Below are 26,626 nucleotides of genomic sequence, written 5' to 3' on the forward strand. Positions count from 1 at the left end.
CAGAAGAACCTTTCACCCGAATTCAGCGTCATGAGAGGCAAAAGTATCCAAGGCATAATGTCTAATAAATGTGTTAATAGAAGACCATGTGGCTGCCTTACATATCTGTTTTGCTGAAGCACCATGTTGTGCTGCCCATGAAGGACCTACCTTACGAGAAGAGTGAGTAGACACATTAGCCGGAACAGGGAGATCAGCTTGAGAGTATGCTTCTGAAATCGTCATTCGAAGCCATCTTGCCAGCGTCTGTTTAGTAGCAGGCCATCCTCTCTTGTGAAATCCGTAGAGAATGAAGAGAGAATCTGTCTTTCTGATGGCACTGGTACGATCCACGTAGATCCTTAATGCCCGTTCCATGTCCAGTGACGCATCTCCTGCAGAAAGTCCCGATACCTGAAAAGCCGGGACTACAATTTCTTTCATTAAGGTGGCATTTAGACACCAACTTAGGAAGATACCCAGACCTAGTTCTAAGAACTGCTTTATCTGGATAAAATATCAGAAAAGGAGAATGACATGACAGAGCTACTAAATCTGACACTCTTCTAGCTGATGCCATAGTCAGTAGAAAGAGAACTTGAGCTGTCAACCATTTAAGATCCACTTTATTAAGTGGTTCAAACGGAGCAACTTGCAAAGCTTTGAGGACTAGACTTAAGTCCCAAGATGCTGTAGGAGGAACAAAAGGGGGTTGAATGCGCAGCATTCCCTGGAAAAAAGTACGCACATCCTGTAAATTTGCTAATTTCTTTTGGAACCATACAGTCAATGCTGATACTTGAACTCTCAAGGAAGCCACCTTCAAACCTTTATCCATTCCTGCCTGAAGAAAAGCTAAGACCCTGGAAACTCTGAAGGATTTTGGGTCCATACTTCTCTCACTGCACCAATGAATATAGGCCTGCCATATACTGTGATAAATCCGAAGTGAGGAGGGTTTCCTTACTCTGAGCATTGTTTGAATTACCTGCTGTGAGAATCCTCTTGACTTCAGGATAGCGGTTTCAAGAGCCACGCCGTCAAAGACAGACAATCCAGAGGTCTGTGATAACAAGGAACCTGCATTAGTAGATCTGGACGTTGAGGGAGCAGAATTGGAGCATCCATCGACATTCTCTGCAGATCTGTGTACCAATGCCTTCTGGGCCAAGCCGGAGCTATTAGAATCACGGCATCCTTTGCTTGCTTTATTTTATCACTGACAAGGCATCCACAAAGATCGCTTTGGGATCCTTTGTTCTTGACCCTTATGCAGGCACTTTGTTGTTCAGACGGGACGCCATGAGATCTATCTCTGGCAATCCCCACTTGTCTACTAGAGTCTGAAAGACCTCCGGGTGTAGAGCCCATTCACTTGCCTGAATGGCATGTCAACTGAGAAAGCCTGCTTCCCAGTTTAGGACTCCCGGAACGAATACTGCGGACAAGGCTGGGAGATGGAGTTCTGCCCACTTTAGAAGGGGGCTTACCTCCTTCATTGCTTTTTGGCTACGGGTTCCTCACTGATGGTGAAGGTACGCTACTGCCGTTGCATTGTCCGAGCGGATCTGGACTGGTTTTCTTTGAAGAGTGTCCTTTGCCTGAATCAGTGCCATGTATATGGCCCGAAGTTCTAACAGGTTTATTGGCAGGCAACTTTCTTTTGTGGTCCATTGTCCCTGGAACCATAATCTTCTGGACACTGCCCCCCAGCCCTGAAGACTGGAATCTGTTGTCGGGATCTCCCAATCTGATATATCCAAAAGGGTCTCCCCTTGTCTAGATGGGATGTCTGTAGCCACCAGGCTAATTACTTTCTTACCTTTATTGGAAGTACCATCGTCTGTTTCTTTATTGTCTGATTATTTCATTCCATCTGACCAGAATCAGATGCTACAGAGGCCTCGAGTGGAATTGCGTATACTCCACCATTTATACTCCACCATGTCGAATGTTGACACCATCACTCACATTGCTACGTGAATTGCTACTGTTTGACTGTGTAACAACTCCTGAATCTTTGACTTTACCTTGGATATCTTGTTCCAAGGTAAAAGTACCTTCTGCAGACTTGAATCCAGTACAGCCCCCAAGTGAGTCATATACGTTGTGACGGAACCAGAGACGACTTTGCCCAATTTATGAGCCACCCGTGCCTCTGCAGACATGTTGTCTGTTGGAGATGGCACAGGAGCAATTCCTGTGATTGTACCTGGATTAAAAGGCCATCAAGGTATGGAAAAATTCTTATCCCCTGCTTGCGGAGATAAGCAGCCATAACCACCATAATCTTAGTAAATACTCTTGGGGCTGTGGCTAACCCAATGGGTAGGGTCTGGAACTGCGGCTGGAGGATAGCGAACCTGAGATAACACTGATGAGACAGTGCTATAGGAACATGTAGGTAAGAATCCTGAATATCCAGGGATACCATATAATCCCCTGGCCCCATGGCCAAAACTATGGAGCGTAAGGTCTCCATGTGGAACTTCGGCACCCAAATATATTTGTTTAGCATTTTGAGATTGAGAATGGGCCGAAATGACCCATTTGGCTTCTGGACCAAAAAATAGGTTGGAGTAAAAACCCTACCCCCATTGTGCCGGGGATACTGGAATGACTACTCCTGACTGAAGCAATTTCTGAACTGCTTCTTGCAAATCCCTGGCCTTTGTCTCTACCCGAGACGGGCTGGTGCAGAAGAACCTTCAAGGGGGATGCTTCTTGAAGGGAAAAACATAACCTAGAGATGCCGCTTCTTGCACCCAGGTATCTGTTGTAGATTGTCACCAGATGTGTGCAAACTGAAGAAGTCGGCCACCCACCCTGGGAACCCCCAGGTGGAGGCCCGCACCATCAGGCTGATGGCTTATCATCTGGTTTGGAAGCTGTCCCTCTGGTAGCCCAATGCTTTTTTGATTTACCAAACTTATTGTATTGGGGCTGTTTGCGATCACTTTTTCCCTTTTGGTTTTCCTTGAGACCGAAAGGGCCGGAAGTTCAGACCCCTAGGTTTGGGGTTATATGTGGAAGGAAACTTGACCTTGAGTCTGCTTCTGACTCTAGAATATCTGTCAATTCTTTACCAAACAGAATATTTCCCAAAAAATGCAAAGATTCCAAAACTTTCTGAATCAGCTTTCAATGTATGTAACCAAACTGCTCTGTGAGCAGCTATCGTTGAGGTTGATGCCCTAGAAGCAATAGTACCCATATCTAATGCAGCTTCTTCCAAGAATACTGCTGTTTTTTTAATATGGGCTATATAAGATTTTTGCTCTCTAGAAGCTGATGAAAAATCACCTTCCAATGCCTCAGCCCAGGCAGCCACCGCCTTTGCTGTCTACGCTGAAGCCATAGCTGGCCTTATGACTGCTCGAGACAGGGAAAATATAGTTTTTAGAAAACCATCCACTATCCTATCTGGGACATCATTTAAAGATGTTGAGGCAAAGGCGATATAGATTTTCGTACTAATCGAATCACATGCGTATCTACCTTAGGAACTACCTCCCTTTTTAAACAGTCCCCGGCTGTCAAAGGATAATTAGAATCCCATTTCTTGGGAATTCTATATTTTTTGCTGGGTGTTGCCCAAGCCTCTTCCATAATTTCCATCAGCTGGTCTGACCCTGGAAACTCAGTCTTAACTATCTTGGGATGTTTAAACACAGGTGCCTTGGTTTTTAACACAGGCTCTGCTGAATCTTCTAAGGACAGAATGACCTTCAACACTCTAATTCATTCAGCTACATCCACAGAGCTGAGAGCTTCTTCCTCCTCTTCGTATACTGAAGTAGAGTAAATAGATCTTTCATCATCCGTTGAATCATCATGTGTGCCTGTGAAGGTGAAGATTTACTTACCATCGGTTTATCAGCTTGTTTCATTTGAGAAGCTGCTGGGGGAAATGATATACCGTAGGTAGGGAGCTGCATGTATGGGTACCCTATACCTGGTACCGAAGCTGTAGGAATTATCCGTTCAGCTATACTGGACAAAGTCTGTGCAAACATAGCCCAAGGTGGATCCATCTGTACCTGATGTTGTACAGGGATCTGCCTTGTGTTCTGCTGAAAAGCAAAACAGTTTACACCTAAACTATCCTGAACCAGATCCTGAGAGGTAAGTGTACCTTAGTCACCTTTGCCGCTCTTAGACATGGTAAATAATCAGCACTTTCACAGTGTACTACACAGTTTGTGACTGTAATCAGTTTAACCTTCTAAAGTGATATCAATTTGACCCTACCCATGCACCAGCATTGAGGATCAGAAGAAATCAACTGACAAACATATATTAAAGTCAGCAATCACACTAGCAGTCAGTCACATGTTATATATTAGTCATATGAGCATATCATCAACTACAAACACTTTTTAAAGTATGTAGGCGAATCATTTACTGAATCCTGTATAAACAGATCTAACGTATTCAGACGCAATGCGAAGAAAACTACAGTAAATGTAAACAGACTCATATGCATTTAGGTACTTAACTTAACTATTCGTACTTGGCAAAGTAGATAGAAATTTAGTGCTGTATAGCCCGTACTCAGTAGAGTGGGATACAGAGAGACTCTCACCTCACTTCCAGTGATTGGTCAATACGTTAGCGAACGCTGAGTGGATCCAGACGCTACTAGTGTGTACACTGCCACTCCAGGAACCTATAGCGGACACAGACGCTCAGTGAACACAGACGCACCGGTCTTATGGTAACCTTCAGTGAACACAGACGCAGTGATCACACAGCCGCCTATGATGCGACCGGATCTCCCGTGGTAGAGCTTAGTGAACACTGACGCAGCGGCCTATGCTGCGACCGAGTCCCCTCTGGTAGCGTCTGAGACGAAAGCGAGGAAACAGTTCATGGCGGGAGACTCGACGGAAACTGGTCATGAACCGGGGGGAGGGGTGACCAGAAGAGCGTCTGACTCTCCACCGCTGACATCAACCCTAGGGATCGCGGCCTCACGCTATTCCTAGTGCCTCTGATCCTTAAGGCCTAGCACTGGAGCACCCGTGGTGGCGGCTACTGTTTGGTAGTCTCCTCCCAAAACAGTGCGGCTGTGTCCGTATTCCATCTACTAAGCGGAATCGATGCCTTACCTTCCCTCAGTGCCCCGGCCACAGCCTGGTAACGTCTGATGGACCTGCTAGTATATTCGATACAGACGCCTGCCGAAACAGCATTGTACTCATGGGTAAGCGTTGTTGAAGTGACTCTTTCCAATATGCGTATAAGACGCTGTTTGGAAAGATCACTCAAAATAACCCGTAAGACTATAAAAATAAAATAAGAAAGCTTGGGCTGCTAGTGAAACAGCAGCCCTTCTTACCATGGTCCGGTTCCTGCCGCACCAAACAAAAAACTGGTTTGTCTGAGCCATGGGGCGGATATATGGACGGGCCCATTGCATCCCGGGAGGCCGGAAAGCTTTGATCATTTGGTGCCAATCCGCTGTCGCTCCATCATATCCCATTGTTATCCTGTGGACCCTGCCGGAGAAATCAGCTGCTGTATGTCTTACAAACCTCTAACATTGGTGCTTCATGAAAATAAAGAATCACATCTGAGCCAACAATTGTCCCACAAAACCAAAGTTTGGGAATCCATGGCTTAGTGTTTACCACCTCCTGGGTGGCCATTTTGTGTGTTATGCCTCAGTGATGTCACTTATTTCTCATGAATCAATAGGCTGCATTGTCATGAATATTGAATCGCCACACAAAATGCCCGCTTATGTTGTATGAAGGAAATAGATGCACATTACCAGCACACAAACTAGCAGCCATTAACAAAATTACTTTAACATGTTATTGCTTTACATTTCGAATGTGCTTCCTGAATATTTGGCTATAGTGAGATATTTGTTATCTGGAATTCGCAACATTTTGTGAGGATATGTAAAACCTCATGCTATTGTACAGGACAGAGATATAGCATACCTTGCAACATTTTACACACAAAAATCGGTACAAATTAGGAAAGGGGCGTGGCCACGGGTAAAGGGCGCATGGCCACGCCGCTTTTCCTATACTTTCCTATACTTTTAATGGAAGTTTGGAGAGCCAAAAATCGGTACAGACCATAAAAAAAGGTACTGCACCTGCTAAAAAGGTACAGTTGGGAGGGTATGGATATAAGGCCGCATGTAATGAAGTCCGATTTGGCCGGAGTTGCTGGTTTCCGGCTAAACCCGGAGTTGTTGTTTTTTTAAAGCGGCAATCATGTGCAAGGCATAACCATGAGACATAAGCTGTGGCTTACTCAGCGGGCAGTCTGTGGGGAACCTGGCGACCATCCGTTGCGATGTTGACCTCAGGCTGTGAAGTGGTCGCAGCGCTGGGAACGCAAATGTTGCAAGGAGGTGTTTAACACCTCCCACTGCATTTTTACTAGTATGGATCGCCAAGCGAGCAGCTTTACAAATGCGATACATGCTTAATGAAGGCCATTATGCAAGTAAGTACGGGGCCACGTCACCTTTGCAGTACTTGATTAAAGGTTTTGGCGGCGTACGTCATACATTTGAAAGTTCAAATGAGTTGTTTTTTTAGAAATCATTGATATTGACTAAAATGACTGCAATTTCAGTAATTATTTATGTTTTGTTCTTGCTTCAGATAGACAAAATAAGGGTAAGTAATCTGTCGTGTGTCAGTGTCCTGGCTTTACTTCTGATGTGTATGTATGAAAGCAGAAGGATCGGCTCAGTTATTATATACTGTGTATGACTTGGGGTGAGGAGAACTGGAAATGCCGGGGTATATAAGAGGCGCTGTGTGTTCTGGAAGCTGGATAATGGATATTATGACCACAGTGCAGCAATAGCTTTTTAGTTTTTGTTTAACAAAATAGTTTCTTTAGTACAAAAGACTAATGAATCCTTCACAGGCAATCCTTGGTAAATCACACCTCATACAGATCATTAACTGCTAATGAGTCCTCCTGCCAAAATGCACAATATACGTAAGTTCATTGATCATTTATTTTTTTTCATCCTTCTCGCCAACATATACAAATAATTATAAACGTAATGTGGCTGCAAGAGACTGACTGATTGGTAGTAAACACTCTCACATAGAACCTACCAATCCCATAATATGGGTGTTGTAGGGTATCCCGGCGGCCAGCAAACGGCGCCGGAATCCCAACCGCCGGCACACCGACAGTTGGGCGAGCGCAAATGAGCCCCTTGCGGGCTCGCTGCGCTCGTCACGCTGCGGGCACGGTGGCTATCTATTCTCCCTCTAGGGGGGTCGTGGACCACCAAGAGGGAGAAAAAGTGTTGGTAAGCCGGGTGTCAGGATTCCGGCGCCGGTATACGGTGCGCCGGGTTCCCGACAGCCGGCAAACTGAAGACCACCCCCAAAATATGAGCTGCATAATCCAGTGGTTCTCAAACTGTGTGCCGTGCCGGGAGTGTCTCGATGTGCTTGCAGGGGTGTCCTGGGCTAGTGGTCCAAGACTAATTTAAATTATTTATGGTCAATGTAATAGGCAAATCTAGTGCTGACGGCTGTCAATCATAACATATGTGGACAAGCAGAGGCAAATCTTGTCCCTTACCATGTAATTGAACCTAAGGATGACATATAAACACAATTTTTTCTTAATTTAATATTTTTTTCTGAATTTCTCAAAAAGAAACTTTTGACCTAGGTGTGCCGTGAAAAATATTCTGATACTCTAGTGTGCCATGATTTAAAAAAGTTTGGAAACCACTGGCATAATGATTGACGTGCAGCCAGGGTAATCCATAGGTCTCTAGGGTTACCAGATTGGCCGGATCTCGTGCTCTGTCCTGATGTACACGGACCCCATTACAGATCTTCCCAGCCATGCCCTCACCATGAGATATGTCTTCCACATGTTATTATACCTGACCTCTTTTTACTATCTGGACTGCACTGCATGGCTCAGCCATGTAACTTCATGCATGCATATAGTATGCCACATGCTTCACTGCAGTTACTGACATGCATGACTGCATTTTTTTTTTTATATGTTGTTGTACAACATACAGTATATAATATTATTATTGTTTATTTGTAAGGTGCCACAGCGCTGGGCAGTATGGCTGAACAGGGCACACATAAACAGGAATGTACAAGCTAGCCAAAATAAACTCTGACATGGTCATCAAGTACAAAAGGTCGATAGTGGGTAAGGTTGACAGATGCAAAGCGTCGGAATGGCAATGGTCAACTCAAATGGTCAACACATGTTACTATTCCCAATCGTAGTCTATGTGGATAGGAAATCAAGCAAATGTTGGGGAGACTAAGAAAAAAAAAAGTGTTGACAATTTGTGTGACAACATTGTCATGTCGACATTTTGTACCTGATGCATGTCAATCATATGGTGTCAATCTATTGACTGTCGACCTAGACACTGTCTATCATCCGGATACCAACTATGAATAGGAAGGATCCTACCAAAGAGAGCGTTTTCATCCTGACTGGAAGAGGGAACAGCTGAAATAAGATGAGCGAGATTGTTACGGGGGCTGGTGTAAAACCAGTAGGCGGCATGGCTCTCCGCTTGCAAATACACAAACCCCCACATGTGCCTTAGCAGAAGGTAGTAAATCAGGCTTCTGCTGCTGTCCGTAACTACACCTGCATTTATGGCGACTCAGAATCAGCCCTATTAGTCTTATCTCTGCATTACTTTCCTTCACTTCATTTAAAAAACACACAAGACTGGATAGTTTGCTGTGTGTTATATCACCGTTGTCCACATAGTAAATAAGCCACAGTCGCAAAAAAGAAAGTTATATATATATTTGTATATTTCTCTGACGTCCTAAGTGGATGCTGGGGACTCCGTCAGGACCATGGGGAATAGCGGCTCCGCAGGAGACAGGGCACAAAATTAAAAGTTTGACCACTAGGTGGTGTGCACTGGCTCCTCCCCCTATGACCCTCCTCCAAGCCTCAGTTAGGTTTTTGTGCCCGGCCGAGAAGGGTGCAATCTAGGTGGCTCTCCTAAAGGGCTGCTTAGAATAAAAGTTTGTTAGGTTTTTTTATTTTCAGTGAGTCCTGCTGGCAACAGGCTCACTGCAACGAGGGACTTAGGGGAGAAGAAGCGAACTCACCTGCGTGCAGGATGGATTGGCTTCTTAGGCTACTGGACATTAGCTCCAGAGGGACGATCACAGGTACAGCCTGGATGGGTCACCGGAGCCGCGCCGCCGGCCCCCTTACAAATGCTGAAGAGAGAAGAGGTCCAGAAATCGGCGGCTGAAGACTTCCCAGTCTTCTTAAGGTAGCGCACAGCACTGCAGCTGTGCGCCATTGCTCTCAGCACACTTCACACCGCGGTCACTGAGGGTGCAGGGCGCTGGGGGGGGCGCCCTGGGCAGCAATGAGATTACCTATACTGGATAAAAATACATCACATATAGCCCCTGGGCTATATGGATGTATTTAACCCCTGCCAGGATTACAGAAAAAACCGGGAGAAGAGCCCGCCGAAAAGGGGGCGGGGCCTATCTCCTCAGCACACAGCGCCATTTTTCCCACACAGCTCCGCTGGTAGGAAGGCTCCCAAGCTCTCCCCTGCACTGCACTACAGAAACAGGGTAAAATCAGAGAGGGGGGGCACTTATTTGGCGATATTCATAATATTTAAGCTGCTATAAGGGGAACACACTTATTTAAGGTTGTCCCTATATATTTATAGCGCTTGGGTGTGTGCTGGCAAACTCTCCCTCTGTCTCCCCAAAGGGCTAGTGGGGTCCTGTCTTCTATCAGAGCATTCCCTGTGTGTCTGCTGTGTGTCGGTACGTGTGTGTCGACATGTATGAGGACGATGTTGGTGTGGAGGCGGAGCAATTGCCTGTAGTGGTGATGTCACCCCCTAGGGAGTCGACACCGGAATGGATAGCTTTGTTTATGGAATTACGTGATAGTGTCAGCACGCTGCAAAAGTCGGTTGACGACATGAGACGGCCGGCAAACCAATTAGTACCTGTCCAGGCGTCTCAGACACCGTCAGGGGCTTTAAAACGCCCATTACCTCAGTCGGTCGATACGGACACCGACACGGACACTGACTCCAGTGTCGACGGTGAAGAAGCAAACGTATTTTCCAGTAGGGCCACACGTTACATGATCACGGCAATGAAGGAGGCTTTGCATATTTCTGATACTGCAAGTACCACAAAAAGGGGTATTATGTGGGGTGTGAAAAAACTACCTGTAGTTTTTCCTGAATCAGATGAATTGAATGAAGTGTGTGATGAAGCGTGGGTTACCCCCGATAAAAAACTGCTAATTTCAAAGAAGTTATTGGCATTATACCCTTTCCCGCCAGAGGTTAGGGCGCGCTGGGAAACACCCCCTAGGGTAGATAAGGCGCTCACACGCTTATCAAAACAAGTGGCGTTACCGTCCCCAGAAACGGCCGCCCTCAAAGACCCAGCTGATAGGAGGCTGGAAAATACCCTAAAAAGTATATACACACATACTGGTGTTATACTGCGACCAGCTATCGCATCAGCATGGATGTGCAGTGCTGGGGTGGCTTGGTCGGAGTCACTGACTGAAAATATTGATACCCTGGATAGGGACAGTATTTTATTGACTATAGAGCATTTAAAGGATGCATTTCTTTATATGCGAGATGCACAGAGGGATATTTGCACTCTGGCATCAAGGGTAAGTGCGCTGTCCATCTCTGCCAGAAGAAGTTTATGGACGCGACAGTGGTCAGGTGATGCGGATTCCAAGCGGCATATGGAAGTATTGCCGTATAAAGGGGAGGAGTTATTTGGGGTCGGTCTATCGGACTTGGTGGCCACGGCAACAGCCGGAAAATCCACCTTTTTACCTCAGGTCACCTCCCAGCAGAAAAAGACACCGTCTTTTCAGCCGCAGCCCTTTCGTTCCCATAAGAACAAGCGGGCAAAAGGACATTCATATCTGCCCCGAGGCAAAGGAAAGGGTAAGAGACTGCAGCAAGCAGCTCCCTCTCAGGAGCAGAAGCCCTCCCCCGCTTCTGCAAAGTCCTCAGCATGACGCTGGGGCCTTACAAGCGGACTCAGGTGCGGTGGGGGGTCGCCTCAAGAATTTCAGCGCGCAGTGGGCTCACTCACAAGTGGACCCCTGGATCCTGCAGGTAGTATCTCAGGGTTACAGGTTGGAATTCGAGACGTCTCCCCCTCGCCGGTTCCTGAAGTCTGCTTTACCAACGTCTCCTTCCGACAGGGAGACGGTATTGGAAGCCATTCACAAGCTGTATTCTCAGCAGGTGATAGTCAAGGTACCCCTCCTACAACAAGGAAAGGGGTATTATTCCACGCTGTTTGTGGTACCGAAGCCGGACGGCTCGGTAAGACCTATTCTAAATCTGAAGTCTTTGAACATGTACATACAAAAGTTCAAGTTCAAGATGGAGTCACTCAGAGCAGTGATAGCGAATCTGGAAGAAGGGGACTTTATGGTGTCCTTGGACATCAAGGATGCTTACCTCCATGTCCCAATCTGCCCTTCACACCAAGGGTACCTCAGGTTCGTGGTACAAAACTGTCATTATCAGTTTCAGACGCTGCCGTTTGGATTGTCCACGGCACCCCGGGTCTTTACCAAGGTAATGGCCGAAATGATGATTCTTCTTCGAAGAAAAGGCGTATTAATTATCCCTTACTTGGACGATCTCCTGATAAGGGCAAGATCCAGAGAACAGTTAGAGGCCGGGGTAGCACTAACCCAAGTAGTGCTACAACAGCACGGGTGGATTCTAAATTTTCCAAAATCCCAGCTGAGCCCGACGACACGTCTGCTGTTCCTAGGGATGATTCTGGACACTGTTCAGAAAAAGGTGTTTCTTCCGGAGGAGAAAGCCAGGGAGTTATCCGAACTTGTCGGAAACCTCCTAAAACCAGGAAAAGTGTCTGTGCATCAATGCACAAGAGTCCTGGGAAAAATGGTGGCTTCTTACGAAGCGATTCCATTCGGCAGATTCCACGCACACATTTTTCAGTGGGATCTGCTGGACAAATGGTCCGGATCGCATCTGCAGATGCATCAGCGGATAACCTTGTCTCCGAGGACAAGGGTGTCTCTTCTGTGGTGGTTGCAGAGTGCTCATCTGTTAGAGGGCCGCAGATTCGGCATACAGGACTGGGTCCTGGTGACCACGGATGCCAGTCTGAGAGGCTGGGGAGCAGTCACACAGGGAAGAAACTTCCAGGGCGTGTGGTCAAGCCTGGAGACGTCTCTTCACATAAATATACTGGAGCTAAGAGCGATCTACAATGCTCTAAGCCTGGCAAAACCTCTGCTTCAGGGTCAGCCGGTGTTGATCCAGTCGGACAACATCACGGCAGTCGCCCACGTAAACAGACAGGGCGGCACAAGAAGCAGGGGGGCAATGGCAGAAGCTGCGAGGATTCTTCGCTGGGCGGAAAATCATGTGATAGCACTGTCAGCAGTGTTCATTCCGGGAGTGGACAACTGGGAAGCAGACTTCCTCAGCAGACACGACCTTCACCCGGGAGAGTGGGGACTTCAGCGGGAAGTCTTCCACATGCTTGCGATCCGTTGGGAAAAACCAATGGTGGACATGATGGCGTCCCGCCTCAACAAAAAACTGGACAGGTATTGCGCCAGGTCAAGAGATCCTCAGGCAATAGCTGTGGACGCCCTGGTAACGCCATGGGTGTACCAGTCAGTGTATGTGTTCCCTCCTCTGCCTCTCATACCCAAGGTACTGAGAATTATACGGCAAAGGGGAGTAAGAACGATACTCGTGGCTCCGGATTGGCCAAGAAGGACTTGGTACCCGGAACTTCAGGAGATGCTCACGGAAGATCCGTGGCCCCTACCCCTAAGAAGGGATCTGCTTCAGCTGGGACCTTGTCTATTCCAAGACTTACCGCGGCTGCGTTTGACGGCATGGCGGTTGAACGCCGGATCCTGAAGGAAAAAGGCATTCCAGAAGAAGTCATTCCTACCCTGATTAAGGCCAGGAAGGAAGTGACCGCACAGCATTATCACCGCATTTGGAGAAAATATGTTGCGTGGTGTGAGGCCAGGAGGGCCCCGACGGAGGAATTTCAACTGGGTCGATTCCTACATTTCCTGCAAACAGGATTGTCTATGGGCCTCAAATTGGGGTCCATTAAGGTTCAAATTTCGGCCCTGTCGATTTTCTTCCAGAAAGAATTGGCTTCAGTTCCTGAAGTCCAAACTTTTGTCAAAGGAGTACTACATATACAGCCCCCGGTTGTGCCTCCAGTGGCACCGTGGGATCTCAATGTAGTTTTGGAATTCCTCAAATCCCATTGGTTTGAGCCACTTAAATCGGTGGATTTGAAATATCTTACATGGAAAGTGACCATGCTACTGGCCCTGGCTTCGGCCAGGAGAGTGTCAGAATTGGCGGCTTTATCGTACAAAAGCCCATATCTGATTTTCCATTCGGACAGGGCAGAACTGCGGACACGTCCTCAGTTTCTCCCTAAGGTGGTATCAGCGTTTCACCTGAACCAACCTATTGTGGTGCCTGCGGCTTCTAGCGGCTTGGAGGACTCCAAGTTGTTGGACGTTGTCAGAGCCTTAAAAATATATATTTCAAGGACGGCTGGAGTCAGAAAGTCTGACTCGCTGTTTATACTGTATGCACCCAACAAGCTGGGTGCTCCTGCGTCTAAGCAGACGATTGCTCGTTGGATTTGTAGCACAATTCAACTTGCGCATTCTGTGGCAGGCCTGCCACAGCCAAAATCTGTAAATGCCCACTCCACAAGGAAGGTGGGCTCATCTTGGGCGGCTGCCCGAGGGGTCTCGGCATTACAACTCTGCCGAGCAGCTACGTGGTCAGGGGAGAGCACGTTTGTAAAATTCTACAAATTTGATACCCTGGCTAAGGAGGACCTGGAGTTCTCTCATTCGGTGCTGCAGAGTCATCCGCACTCTCCCGCCCGTTTGGGAGCTTTGGTATAATCCCCATGGTCCTGACGGAGTCCCCAGCATCCACTTAGGACGTCAGAGAAAATAAGAATTTACTTACCGATAATTCTATTTCTCGTAGTCCGTAGTGGATGCTGGGCGCCCATCCCAAGTGCGGATTGTCTGCAATACTTGTACATAGTTATTGTTACAAAAATCGGGTTATTATTGTTGGAAGCCATCTTTTCAGAGGCTCCTCTGTTATCATGCTGTTAACTGGGTTCAGATCACAAGTTGTACAGTGTGATTGGTGTGGCTGGTATGAGTCTTACCCGGGATTCAAAATCCTTCCTTATTGTGTAGGCTCGTCCGGGCACAGTATCCTAACTGAGGCTTGGAGGAGGGTCATAGGGGGAGGAGCCAGTGCACACCACCTAGTGGTCAAACTTTTAATTTTGTGCCCTGTCTCCTGCGGAGCCGCTATTCCCCATGGTCCTGACGGAGTCCCCAGCATCCACTACGGACTACGAGAAATAGAATTATCGGTAAGTAAATTCTTATTTTTTTTGTTTATCGTGGAGGTCGATCCTGTATCGCAGGTGCGAATCATGGCGTCAGCGGCCTCAGTTCAATGCAGACCGAATTCGCACAAAAGTGCTCGCTGCCCCATAAGGCTCCAAACACTTCTGTGCGAGTTCGGGCAGAAACCAGGCCGCGAAGGGTGCAACATTGGCAGTGGCGGTTCTTGCCACGGGCAAGCAGGACTTTTGCCCGGGGCGCCGCCTTCCGGAGGGCGCTGGCGCCATCCGGAGGGCGCCGCACCGTGGCAAGATCCGCCACTGCTGCCCGCTGTGTCCCCCGTCCGCCTCCGCTGCCCGCTGCCGTCCCCGTCCTCGGCGCCTCCTGTGAAGGGAACTAGACGCTATGCGTCTAGTTTCCCTTCGTGGAGAGTAACTGCTGAGCGGTGCGCGATGACGTCATCGCGCACCGCACAGCAAAGGTCCTCTCCACGAAGGGAACTAGACGCATAGGGTCTAGTTTCTCTTCGTGGAGAGGACCTTTTGCTGTGCGGTGCGCGATGACGTCATCGCGCACCGCTCAGCATTCAAGCGGCGCTTTCAATGTACAGGGGGCGTGACTCACCACGCCCCCTGTATTAGGCCACGCCCCTTTCCTGCCCGGGGCGCTCTGCGCCCTTGAACCGGCCCTGAACATTGGGTGCCGTTGCCGGCGTTTAAATGCCACGGCAACAGCACATCGCAAACTTCACGGGTAATAGGATGATCCCATAGAATTTGTGTATGTATTGCGCTTTTATTGTGCTTATAACTTGATTCTTAAAAATGACAAATTCATAAGCAAATTTAGTTTATTTCTGAGCTTGAAGGTAAAATTGTGATTTTAGGACAAGAAACAAAACTCTTGTATATTATTATTTTTCCCAAAGCCACATCGATGCTGACTTTTATACCGGTATCTTAATATCCAAGTACGCTGCGTCGTTCCAGTAACATCCCCCTTCCCCCCCGGTACATTGTCTTTGCTAATAATTATCCTCTTACAATAATGGCCTTTTGTTGAAAACTTTCAGCGAGGGATTACAATTTCCCAACTGTAAATGTGACAATTATCGTCTCTGCTTTTCCGTCGTTAAATTCTCGGGACGATATCTGTGTTCGGGGACTGTGTTGGTAATATCACCGTACATGTGCATTTTCTAATTTCGTCCCTCCGTCTTCCATGGGGCGTGCACTCTAATTGATTCAGGTGATGCTCATTCATGTAACGAGATATCGCAGTTTAAAATGTTCCGCACCGGTGATTTTATTCTCCGAGGTTTTCCATGCAAAGAAGACAATTAAAATATAGGAAACAATCCAGAAACCGGCAGTATGTTCTCCTCTGAGCGCAACGTTTGCAGAATGAAGGACAGTGATTTATATATTGGATATAGCAATCACACTGATGTTATTAGATAAGCTGATTTCTTCAGTAATCCTTCTCGTAAACCAAATTAGAAAAAGTCATTATAGTAACATGGCCTCCTTCAATATTTCATGCTTGAAGGAACATCAGTATTTAATGAGAGCTTGTAGGGTTTGGATACGTAAGTTGCTTTTTTTGTACCGTTTTTAAATTGATACATCTCTTCCTGTGGGTCCCGGCTTCTTAGAATACAGATGACGGGCCACGAAGACTGCATGTACCAATTTACGCCCATTCTTTTGGCTTGATTGTCGTTGGTTGTTTTGATTCTTTTGCAAATGTCCGATGGTTTGAGTTCTGCGCACGGTCCTGCCACAGCGGGACTCTGTTTTTGTATGATTGCGTTTACAATTCATTATCTTAAACAAGAGATTAGCGTGCTGTGGTTCTCCAGCTGTTGTGGAACTAAAAGTCCAAGCATGCCCTTTTACTAAAGTCGGCATGCAATCCGTTTTTGATAATGATTCAAAAGCAATTGTAAGCATGTATTGGAAATGTTTCTAACCTATGTACTGTATGTAGGCAACAGACTTAGTTTCTTTTGGGAGCAATTCTCTACAATATATTACATGAGATCCCTGCCACCCCCATTCCAAAATATCTTATTTTGTGTTTGTCTTCCCCCAGATCCATATACAGTGGGATATAGTCAATCCAGTCTGATTCATTTAGTGGGGCCATCGGACTGTACATTGCACGGCTACGTCCACGGAGGTATGTTTTTTTGGGGATTTACAATATTCTTGTGACTTTCAGTGATCATCGAACGGTAAATGCAACGAACCCCTGGAAATGTATGCATATTACAAGTGCCCGATCTCTGTACAAATTGGGGGATCAGGATTTTTAAACGTGTGTAATATTCCCGATCCCCCGACCCGAACGTCAGGGGATAGGACCATTGCCCTAATAGATCTCTGATGTATGGGTGACTTCACACACACTAACAATGCTGCTTTGGCTTATGGCAGTAACAGGTTGTGCACCTAGTCTCCCTGTATCCCTATAAGGCCTGGGTAATGAACCTGTGGCCCTCCATCTGCTGTTTGTGGAACTACACATTCCAGCATGCCCTGCCACAGTTTGCCCTAATAGCAAAACTATATATCCGGTCTTGGTGGGATGTGTAGTTCCACGTCAGCAGGAGGGGGCTGCATGTTGAATACACCTGCTATAAGGGGGTTGGGTGGTGTACAGTACTACCCTATAATATCGCACATAACATTGTATTGAAGAGGATCACAAGCACACAAAAGCCTACAGTGCAGTGTGTTTATGTACAGTGTTTGGTGATAAATAAGGGTGCATGTTACGTACTAGAAGGGCATACAGTATTGCAGATGTGCCTACGTTGCTGTTGGACAGAGCATAATGTGTCCATGCACTCTGCTAATTAGGCAGTGCTAGTCTACAGGTAATTTGCTTGCAGATTGCAGCCTTTATGGGTACAAGAAGACTACGGATGCCAAATTGTATGTGAAAGAGAGCCACCAGAAAGTGCCAGGAAAGGTCAGGGCAGCTGGAGATGAGAAAATTATCAAATAAGCCAGTTCCAGGGTCTAGAATCCCCAAATGATCGGTACTGAGGGGGCAGGTTACAATGTGTACAAAACATAAGAGCTGTTCCTTTAATACATAAAAACACGACTAGAATGTAATGAGGGCCCTTTATATGAGCTTTTAGCTTCTGTTATACTTTTTCTTCTTTTACACACACCGGTCTGGGGATAGGTAAACCAGGCTCAACAACTGTAACGGTAGATGCTAGAATCAAGTGGGCTAAGGGACCTTTTCCGTCTGGGGGAGGAGTCACGATACAAGGGGGAGGAGCTAGGCCAGCGGGATAGTTCCTCTACTATCCACGCCACCAACTATTACCTTTAGTAATCAGGTGGCGAGCGAAGCGAAGCGAGCCACCGAGCCCGAAGCGTGGCGAGCGTACTTTTCGGGTACCCTGTTCGGCCGTAGCTCCTCCCCCTGTTGACGTGGCTCCTCCCCTAGGTACGTCAGAAGGTCCCTTCTGCCACTCCGATATAGACTCAACCCAACTGTAACCGGTCCTGGCGGAACACCATAACCGTGTACATGGGTTAGCCTGGTCATTTTACATATGCTGTACTCACCCTGACCATGGGGATATTATATCTAGATGTCCTGTCCAGATACACTTCCAGAGCTTTTTTCCCAGTATCTGTCCAGGGCTCTGGAGTACTAATGATGGCTGTGATTTAGAGTTGGTGCAACTTGCACCCTTTGAACAAACCATGTAGCATTACAAGCCAGGTGTGCAAATGTATTCTTATTGTTGTGTATTACTGCAGCATCGGTCAGCTCTCTTCTGACATAGCAGTTTAGCGTTAGACTAGTCTGTGGCTCCATTCCATAACCATTTTAGATTCTAGTGTGCATTTTTAATTTCCCCACCCAGGGCTGTTTCTAGCCAATTTGGCTCCCAGTGCGAGATTTAAAAATGCGCCCCCCATGACATAAAAAAAATGTGCCCCACACACACACACCTAGATTTAAAAAAAAAACTTGCGCGCGCACCCGGCAAGGGGGCGTGGCCTCATCTAAATGGGTGTGGCCTCATTTAAATGGGCATGGCCTCGTCTGAAAAGACTACCTCACAATCCAGTTTTTGACCCTGCTCCAACAGATCACGACCACCACAGGAAAAAAAAAATTCTACCAAATTAAGCCCCACACAGTAATGCCCCCTGCACCATATTATGCCACACACAGTAATGCCCTTGATACATTAAATCCCCACACTACGGCAGGCAAGAGTCCCCATTTCACACATTACGGCAGGTGTCCCCATTTTACACATTGAGAGAGAGAGAGAGAGAGAATACTTACAGAGGCGATTACCGCTCTTCGGCCCGCCTCACCAGTCGCTCCTCGCGCCGGCCTTTCCCTCTTCCTAACTTGAATCCCCCTCTGTACTCCACTCGGGGGGGGGGGGGGGGGAGTTTCGCGGAGTGACGGGGTTGCGTCATGACGTAACGACGCAACCGCGTCATTCCGTGAAACTCCGCCCCCCGAGCAGGTTACTTGGGGAGAAATAGGAGGGGGAAGCAGGGAGCCACAGTTAGTGCCGCGGCGGGCGCCCAGTGCGGTTGCACTGCTCGCCTGCCCCAAGAAACGGCCCTGCCCCCACCCCTCCCCCGCAAAACAGAATGGTTTCCGTATGCAAGTTGCACCCAATTTAACTCGACTCTACATCCGCTCCAATGTCTACTACAGTCAATTTGTTACTGAGAAGTATTTTTACTTTTTATAGAAGTGGAGATGTTTTTCATAGCAACCAAACAGATTCTAGTTATCATTTGTGTTGCAGATAATAGCCAGAAGCTGATTGGTTGCTATGGGCAACATCTCCACTTCTATAAACCAGCACTTTAGTAAATGTGCCCCTTATAATATACATTAATACACAGTACATTTGCTCTGTGTATTGTATATTGGCATTTTGGATACTCCCTGCATTGTCCATCTGTGTCTAGTTGTTGTAATGCTCACAATGTAAAAATTGGTGATGGGGCGCTACAAGTGTATTATCCTAAGGTGGCTGGGACCTTTCCTGTATTGCGGCACAGATGCCAGCAAGAAATGCCTCCAAACGTTCTGGTAGTCGGACAAAAATCAAGACAATTGGAATTATGTATTGATGGAAAAATAGGCAACTGATAACAAATAGGAACACGGACCGTCCCTGCAATGAACGGGGAACCGGTTAGTGCAGGATATTGTTTAGTGAGGTACTGTATGTTCTAATTAACACACTGCAGTATTGGGGTGCACGGACTGTATTTTATTAGTGTAGAAACCCTGTATATCTGTCTGGATGACTGTGCTACGTGCAGTGTGCCTTAACTTGAAATTAGAGCAGAATTCTGGCATCCAGCCTCCTAACTGCTCTCTCAGCTGAGATATTTACACATAGACTCTGGGATTGCTGCTCCAAGTGCAGGTGTGCAAATTAACAGCTCATTAGCGTATACTTCTCCTGTTATCAAGCTGCATTCTGTTCTAGCTCACCGCATTTCTTTTTCCCTGTTTTATTGGTGGAGCTCAGAGAGTTTTTAAAGGGGAAACACTACCTTTGGTGGGACTCCACTGCCACGTTCTGCCAAAATGCTGAAGGCTATTTAAAGCATGTGGGGAAAACCATGTGCAGTATTGGAATTCGAAAATGCATGCTCTATGTATGTGTGTGTATATAGACAAATATAGGGTGGCAGGATGTAGTCATACTTACCTAGGGGCAGCCAGGCTTTTACAACAGGGGGCATGGTTTTGGCATAGGTGGGCGGTGCAGGGGCGTGGAGGCGAATTGAGTTATTGCAGTCCCATCCCCCACTATGCTATGTCCAGATTACCAGCACTGGAAAGCGCGGACGGGTCTGTGATGACAAATCGTGTTAACACCCCCTCCCCTGACCACTTTTAGGGGGTGGCTGCCAACTTTTGTAGGGGGCTGGGTGTGTCACCTGATTTTTGGGAGCCTCCTGTCTATTCCGGGAGAGTAGGCTAGTATGGATGTAGCAATAATAAGTTTACAAGAAGAACACAGCAATCCGGGAACAGATACAAACCAAGAAAAAAAAAAGTTAATTTAAGCATGCAGCATATTTATTACAGCAACATGTCTGGCAGCTATGTGCCCCTTGTATCTATATTTGGTATTTGTCTTAATGTTGACTATAATCCCTGGTGGCCCATGGGCGACTTACCTGCTCCTGAATGTGCAGCGACATCTTCCAGGTCCCAGCGGTCATGTGGCCGTCACTTCCAGGTCAGATATCCCGGTGTTCCAGTAAGTATTATTGCCCTAATCCTGAGAATGCCGACATTTTAACACCAATGTTGCCAGCTTTGATGTCAACATTGTCGTCGACATTTACATATTGTCATTGGTGATCTTTTGACTCTCTCTCTTTTTTTTTTTTTTTTTTTTAGACCAGATTTATCACTGTAAAGCCAGGTACACACTAGGCAATTTCAGCCTAACAAAATAAACAATAACGACATAATTGTCGTTATCGTTTATTTTTGGGCTTATATCGTCCAGTGTGTATGGGGGTATTATTGGTGAACGGTGCACGCTCCCGTATGTCGTTCAGCGATCACCAATATTGAGCTGACATGCAGCTCAACCCGTCAATGTTTGGCTGAGCTGCATGTCCAGGAATGCCGACGGTGACGTCACTGATCGTTATCGTTGAAGGATAACGTTCAGTGTATACGTGCTATATAATGTTCAGTGTATACGTGCTATATCGTTCAACGCTATAGTCCATCGCTGGCATTTCAGCATCGCCCACTGTGTACCCGACTTTAAGCTAGGCAAGAATCTCACCTTTATAGTATGTTCTTGCCTAGGGATGAGCCGGCTACAAAGGATGGTGTCATGACACATCAAGACCAGGAGATCTGCATTTATTGCATAGAGGGGGTCATTCCGACCCGTTCGCACGCAGCGGTTTATCGCTGCGGTGTGAACGGGTACGGAATGCGCATGTGCGGCGGCCGCAATGCGCACGCGCAACGTTGCCCGGCGACACATACGTCGCGTCTAATGAAGGAAGCGGTCGCAGAGCCGACCGCAAAGAAGATTGACAAGAAGAAGGCGTACCTGGGCGGATTCAGAACGTTGGAGACCATTTTCGGAGAGTGGCAAGGAAAACGCAGGCGTGTCCTGGAGAACGGAAGGCAGATGTCTGACGTCAAAGCCGGACCCAGCATCGCAGAGATCGTCGCACAGGGTAAGTAGATATAGGGCTGGTCTACTTCTGCTTGAAATTTTTTTAGCTTAGCAGGGCTGCACAAGCGATCGCAGTCCTGCTAAGCTAAAATACACTCCCCCATAGGCGTGTACTAGTTGATCGCAGCAGCAGCAAAAAGTTGCTGGTTGCGATCAGCTCGGATTGACCACCCGAGCACGGGTTAATACATATATAGCTAACCATGCATAATCTAGCAACAAATTGGTCTGATTTATTTGTTTTGTTGCACTGGTCCTTTAAGTGGATTATACGCCCTCATAAGTGAGCCCGCCAAGACTTTCAGCTTCCTAAATGTGTGATTATTTCCACTATTCTTTTTTTATACTTGCTGAAATCTGCGCCTCTCCATTATTCTCTATAGAAGACAGCAGGTTTCTCGCATCAAACTAATTTGTGTGTATTATCTCTGAAAAGAACAGAATCTGTTGAAGACGTAAAAGTGTGCTTATTCCCAACGCTTTTGTCTTTGTCTCTTTCCCGCACTTCTCGTCTCCCGCTGTTCTAAACAAATCTCCAAAAGCCTGTCCAGTCAATGTCTACGTGAAACAGCTGTAAATTGGAAAAACAAGACACTGGAAACTAAATCTACTGAAAATACCTCTTCAGAGAAGGCCAACTTGGAAAGGCTGAAGGAATCAGTGCAGCAAGACCTTTAAAGCGACACTATACATATGTGTGGTGTTCACTATTTGCCAAATACAACTACATGCCAAATAGTATAGTGGTAATATTATGAGTAAGAGGTCAGAAGACCTATATAGCAATGACCTCTATATCCAGGTATGAGGCAGGCTTTTTTTAATCACCATGTATGCCAGAACAGGTTAATTTAACAGGTATATAAAGTATTTTTGCTAAAAAATGAAAATGAAGTATTACCCGCAACCGGGTGCTTAGTGAGTGAATAATAATAATAAATAAATAAAAATAAAAAATTTCAATAAAGTCAAAAGAGGAAGGAGTGAGAAAGGGAAGTAGGGGACAGAACATCCACATAGTACAGTTATAAAAACAGATAAAAAGTGGTCAAATTACCTAATGTTTATGGCCTTTTTAGGAAAAAAGTTGTGAGCTGATGTTATGCAGGTCATCCGGGACTGGCCGCTATTAAACAGGAGTGTCAAGTCCAATGTTCAGGTACACTGATGCTTCCTACCTTGCCCCGAGCTAACGCTCCCTGTAGGAGCGTGGCTGTAGTAAACCTGCCGCTGTTGACATCAAAACGGAATTGGTATGTCCGTGATCCCACTGGCCTCCTGATGTTCCTCTGCAAGTGCTCACCCAGCAACCAACGCGCTTCAAATCTCTTGGATTCTTTGTCAAGTATGTTGTCTCAGTCTTCTTTGGTGCTTTTTATAGCAAAAACTTTATTGATAAAACCAGAACTACCTGGAACAGGAAATCCAATTTATTGTGGCAGCTTCAAGTTCCTTGTCTCTCCATAGGATTCCATAATAAAAACAAAATATATATTTTCTGTGATGCTTCTCTTGGGGAAAAAGGGCGTAGGATGATGGAAAAAAGATAATTAGAAAATAAAAATATTAAAGATAATTATATTTTTGCTAAAATGTTTAAATTGCACTGATGTTTATATAGTAAAAGTATGGGCCTAATTCAGCCCTGATCGATCGTCTGCGATTTTGCAGAGGTTTGCGATCAGATAGTCGCTGCCCAAACAGAGTGAATACCCGCCCCATGCAAGTCTGCATGCGCCGGTGAGCTGCAAATCCGTTTGCAGCTCGCCATCAAATGATTTTTCCAGTCTGTGTGTTGCCCAGGACAACCCCTTCAAACGCCCGCTTTCAGTCAATCAACTTGCGTACGCCTAACGATCAAAATAATTGCTGGTTTCTTTTGCAGTTCGGCCTCGCGCGTGTGCATTACAATCCGTCGATCTATAAACTGCTGCCTTGCAAAATCATACACTGGGATCAGGTCTTAATCGGGCCCTATATGCGCTGTCCCTGCGAGTTATATCCCCGACTTATCGGAGAAGTCTTTCATTTTTTTTAAAGAATCCCCCTGATAATCTGACATTGCCCATGTGCACAGTGTCTGTTTCCAGACCCAGATGGTGGCTGCAGGAATGCTACATAGGCATATTGCATTTTTAGTTTGCAAAAGGCCCCCCAAGCAAGCCGAAACGCGTTGGTCCCACCCACTACACTGCATCTGGTCTGCTCCTTGTGGAAAGACTGCCTCACATCTGCTTAAACATTGCACCTGCTTATATTGATCCTCAAGTGAGTATGAACTGCTGCAGCCCTATACAGACACCTGGTTGTATACTGAGACCAGCAGCCTACCACCTGCAGACCTCAGCAGCCACACCAGCAAGGTCTCGTCAAGGGCAGCCGGACACCCCCACACAAACTGCCAGGCCTTCTCCGCTGATGACCGATGTGCAAATGCTAAAGTGAGAGACAGCTTACCCATCAGCGAACACAGCAGGGACCGCCTGATCTTCCTCTGGCAGCTCTGTGTCTGAACCCACCCCGTAGACCCACGCAACCTCTTACTGAGATCTGTGGATCCCAGAGGAAGCTGTTTGGTGAGACTGCTGAAGTGGTCCTCGTAACTACTGCAGAGTCATGGGTCAGACCTAGCCCAGACTGGCTGTGGATTGTTGAGTCGACAGTAATTAGGCCGACACATGAAATAGGTCGACACTGTCATTATGTTGACTTGGATAAGGTCGACATAAGGTTTTGTTTTATGGGGGTTTTTTGGTGTAGTTTTCTTCGTAAAATGACCGGGATTCCCAATTAGTGCACCATGGGCCTAATTCAGAGTTGATCGCAGCAGCACATTTATAATCGGTTGGGCAAAACCATGTGCAGTCAGAGCTGGATTAAGGGGGGAGCTCCGGGAGTAAGTACCCCTGGACCCCACGCTGTAGGAGGGCCACCCGCAGCAGATCGAATCTCTATTACCGATCCGATCTGCGACGCTGCTCACCCCACTGACGGCCGTCAAGCAGCCGTTAGCGCTGCAGACTATTAGTGAGCAAGCAAGCCGAACGATGGCTCCGCTGTTCAATGATAAGTGATTCTGCAGCCTGCGGCTCCGTGACTGGATAAAGCGCAGGCTGCAAGGGAAGTAGGAGGGGTCCTGGACATGCACAGCCTTGGCACGGGAAGAAGACAGAGGTTGTTGTACCTGGTGGAGGAGAGAGAGGAATGTGCTCTCCTCCTGTTTTGTGGCGTGCTTGTATGTCACCGCATCACAGCCTGTCTTCACGTCAGCACAGCAGTGCAAAAGTAAGAAAGGCTGCCTAAACTTTCTTTTATGCTACTTAAAGTTTAAGTTAATGATCTTGGTCTAATATAAATATATATATATATATATATATATATATATTTTTTTTTTTATTTTTTTTCTCTAACGTCCTAAGTGGATGCTGGGGACTCCGTAAGGACCATGGGGAATAGCGGCTCCGCAGGAGACTGGGCACATCTAAAGAAAGCTTTAGGACTATCTGGTGTGCACTGGCTCCTCCCCCTATGACCCTCCCCCAAGCCTCAGTTAGATCTCTGTGCCCGAACGAGAAGGGTGCACACTAGGGGCTCTCCTGAGCTTCTTAGTGAAAGTTTTAGTTCAGGTTTTTTATTTTCAGTGAGACCTGCTGGCAACAGGCTCACTGCATCGAGGGACTAAGGGGAGAAGAAGCGAACTCACCTGCGTGCAGAGTGGATTGGGCTTCTTAGGCTACTGGACATTAGCTCCAGAGGGACGATCACAGGCCCAGCCTGGATGGGTCCCAGAGCCGCGCCGCCGGCCCCCTTACAGAGCCAGAAGGCAGAAGAGGTCCGGAAAATCGGCGGCAGAAGACGTCTGTCTTCAACAAGGTAGCGCACAGCACTGCAGCTGTGCGCCATTGCTCTCAGCACACTTCACACTTCGGTCACTGAGGGTGCAGGGCGCTGGGGGGGGGCGCCCTGAGACGCAATAAAAAACACCTTGGATGGCAAAAAAATGCATCACATATAGCTCCTGGGCTATATGGATGCATTTAACCCCTGCCAGAATACATAGAAAAACGGGAGATAAGGCCGCCGATAAGGGGGCGGAGCCTATCTCCTCAGCACACTGGCGCCATTTTCCCTCACAGCTCCGTTGGAGGGAAGCTCCCTGTCTCTCCCCTGCAGTCACTACACTACAGAAAGGGTTAAAAAAGAGAGGGGGGCACTAATTAGGCGCAGTATTAAAACATACAGCAGCTATAAGGGGAAAAACACTTATATAAGGTTATCCCTGTATATATATATATAGCGCTCTGGTGTGTGCTGGCAAACTCTCCCTCTGTCTCCCCAAAGGGCTAGTGGGGTCCTGTCCTCTATCAGAGCATTCCCTGTGTGTGTGCTGTATGTCGGTACGTTTGTGTCGACATGTATGAGGAGAAAAATGATGTGGAGACGGAGCAGATTGCCTGTAATAGTGATGTCACCCCCTAGGGGGTCGACACCTGAGTGGATGAACTGTTGGAAGGAATTACGTGACAGTGTCAGCTCTGTATAAAAGACAGTGGTTGACATGAGACAGCCGGCTACTCAGCTTGTGCCTGTCCAGACGTCTCATAAGCCGTCAGGGGCTCTAAAGCGCCCGTTACCTCAGATGGCAGATATAGACGCCGACACGGATACTGACTCCAGTGTCGACGGTGAAGAGACAAATGTGACTTCCAGTAGGGCCACACGTTACATGATTGAGGCAATGAAAAATGTTTTACACATTTCTGATAATACGAGTACCACCAAAAAGGGGTATTATGTTCGGTGAGGAAAAACTACCTGTAGTTTTCCGGAATCTGAGAAATTAAATGAGGTGTGTGATGATGCGTGGTTTTCCCCCGATAACAACTGATAATTTCTAAAATGTTATTGGCATTATATCCTTTCCCGCCAGAGGTTAGGGTGCGTTGGGAAACACCCCCTAGGGGGGATAAAGCGCTCACACGCTTGTAA

At 46.9% G+C, this 26,626-nt stretch overlaps 1 protein-coding gene across 8 annotated transcripts in view; it reads left to right on the plus strand.

Annotated features, from left to right (window-relative positions):
• The window catches only part of ACOT7 (acyl-CoA thioesterase 7), a 509,309-nt gene that overhangs the window by 262,481 nt on the left and 220,202 nt on the right, over positions 1 to 26,626 (plus strand). For 6 of the 8 annotated variants that reach the window (XM_063943422.1, XM_063943415.1, XM_063943418.1 and 3 more), the window contains 2 exons: positions 6,609 to 6,623; positions 16,498 to 16,584. The exons of 1 other annotated variant lie outside the window; for it this stretch is intronic. In XM_063943422.1, the coding sequence (XP_063799492.1) occupies positions 6,609 to 6,623; positions 16,498 to 16,584 (102 nt within the window). The remainder of the gene's footprint in view (positions 1 to 6,608; positions 6,624 to 16,497; positions 16,585 to 26,626) is intronic. One more of the 8 variants, XM_063943416.1, reaches the window with a different exon arrangement.

The sequence above is a fragment of the Pseudophryne corroboree genome, chromosome 10, assembly GCF_028390025.1.
Source record: "Pseudophryne corroboree isolate aPseCor3 chromosome 10, aPseCor3.hap2, whole genome shotgun sequence".
NCBI classification, from domain to species: domain Eukaryota; kingdom Metazoa; phylum Chordata; class Amphibia; order Anura; family Myobatrachidae; genus Pseudophryne; species Pseudophryne corroboree.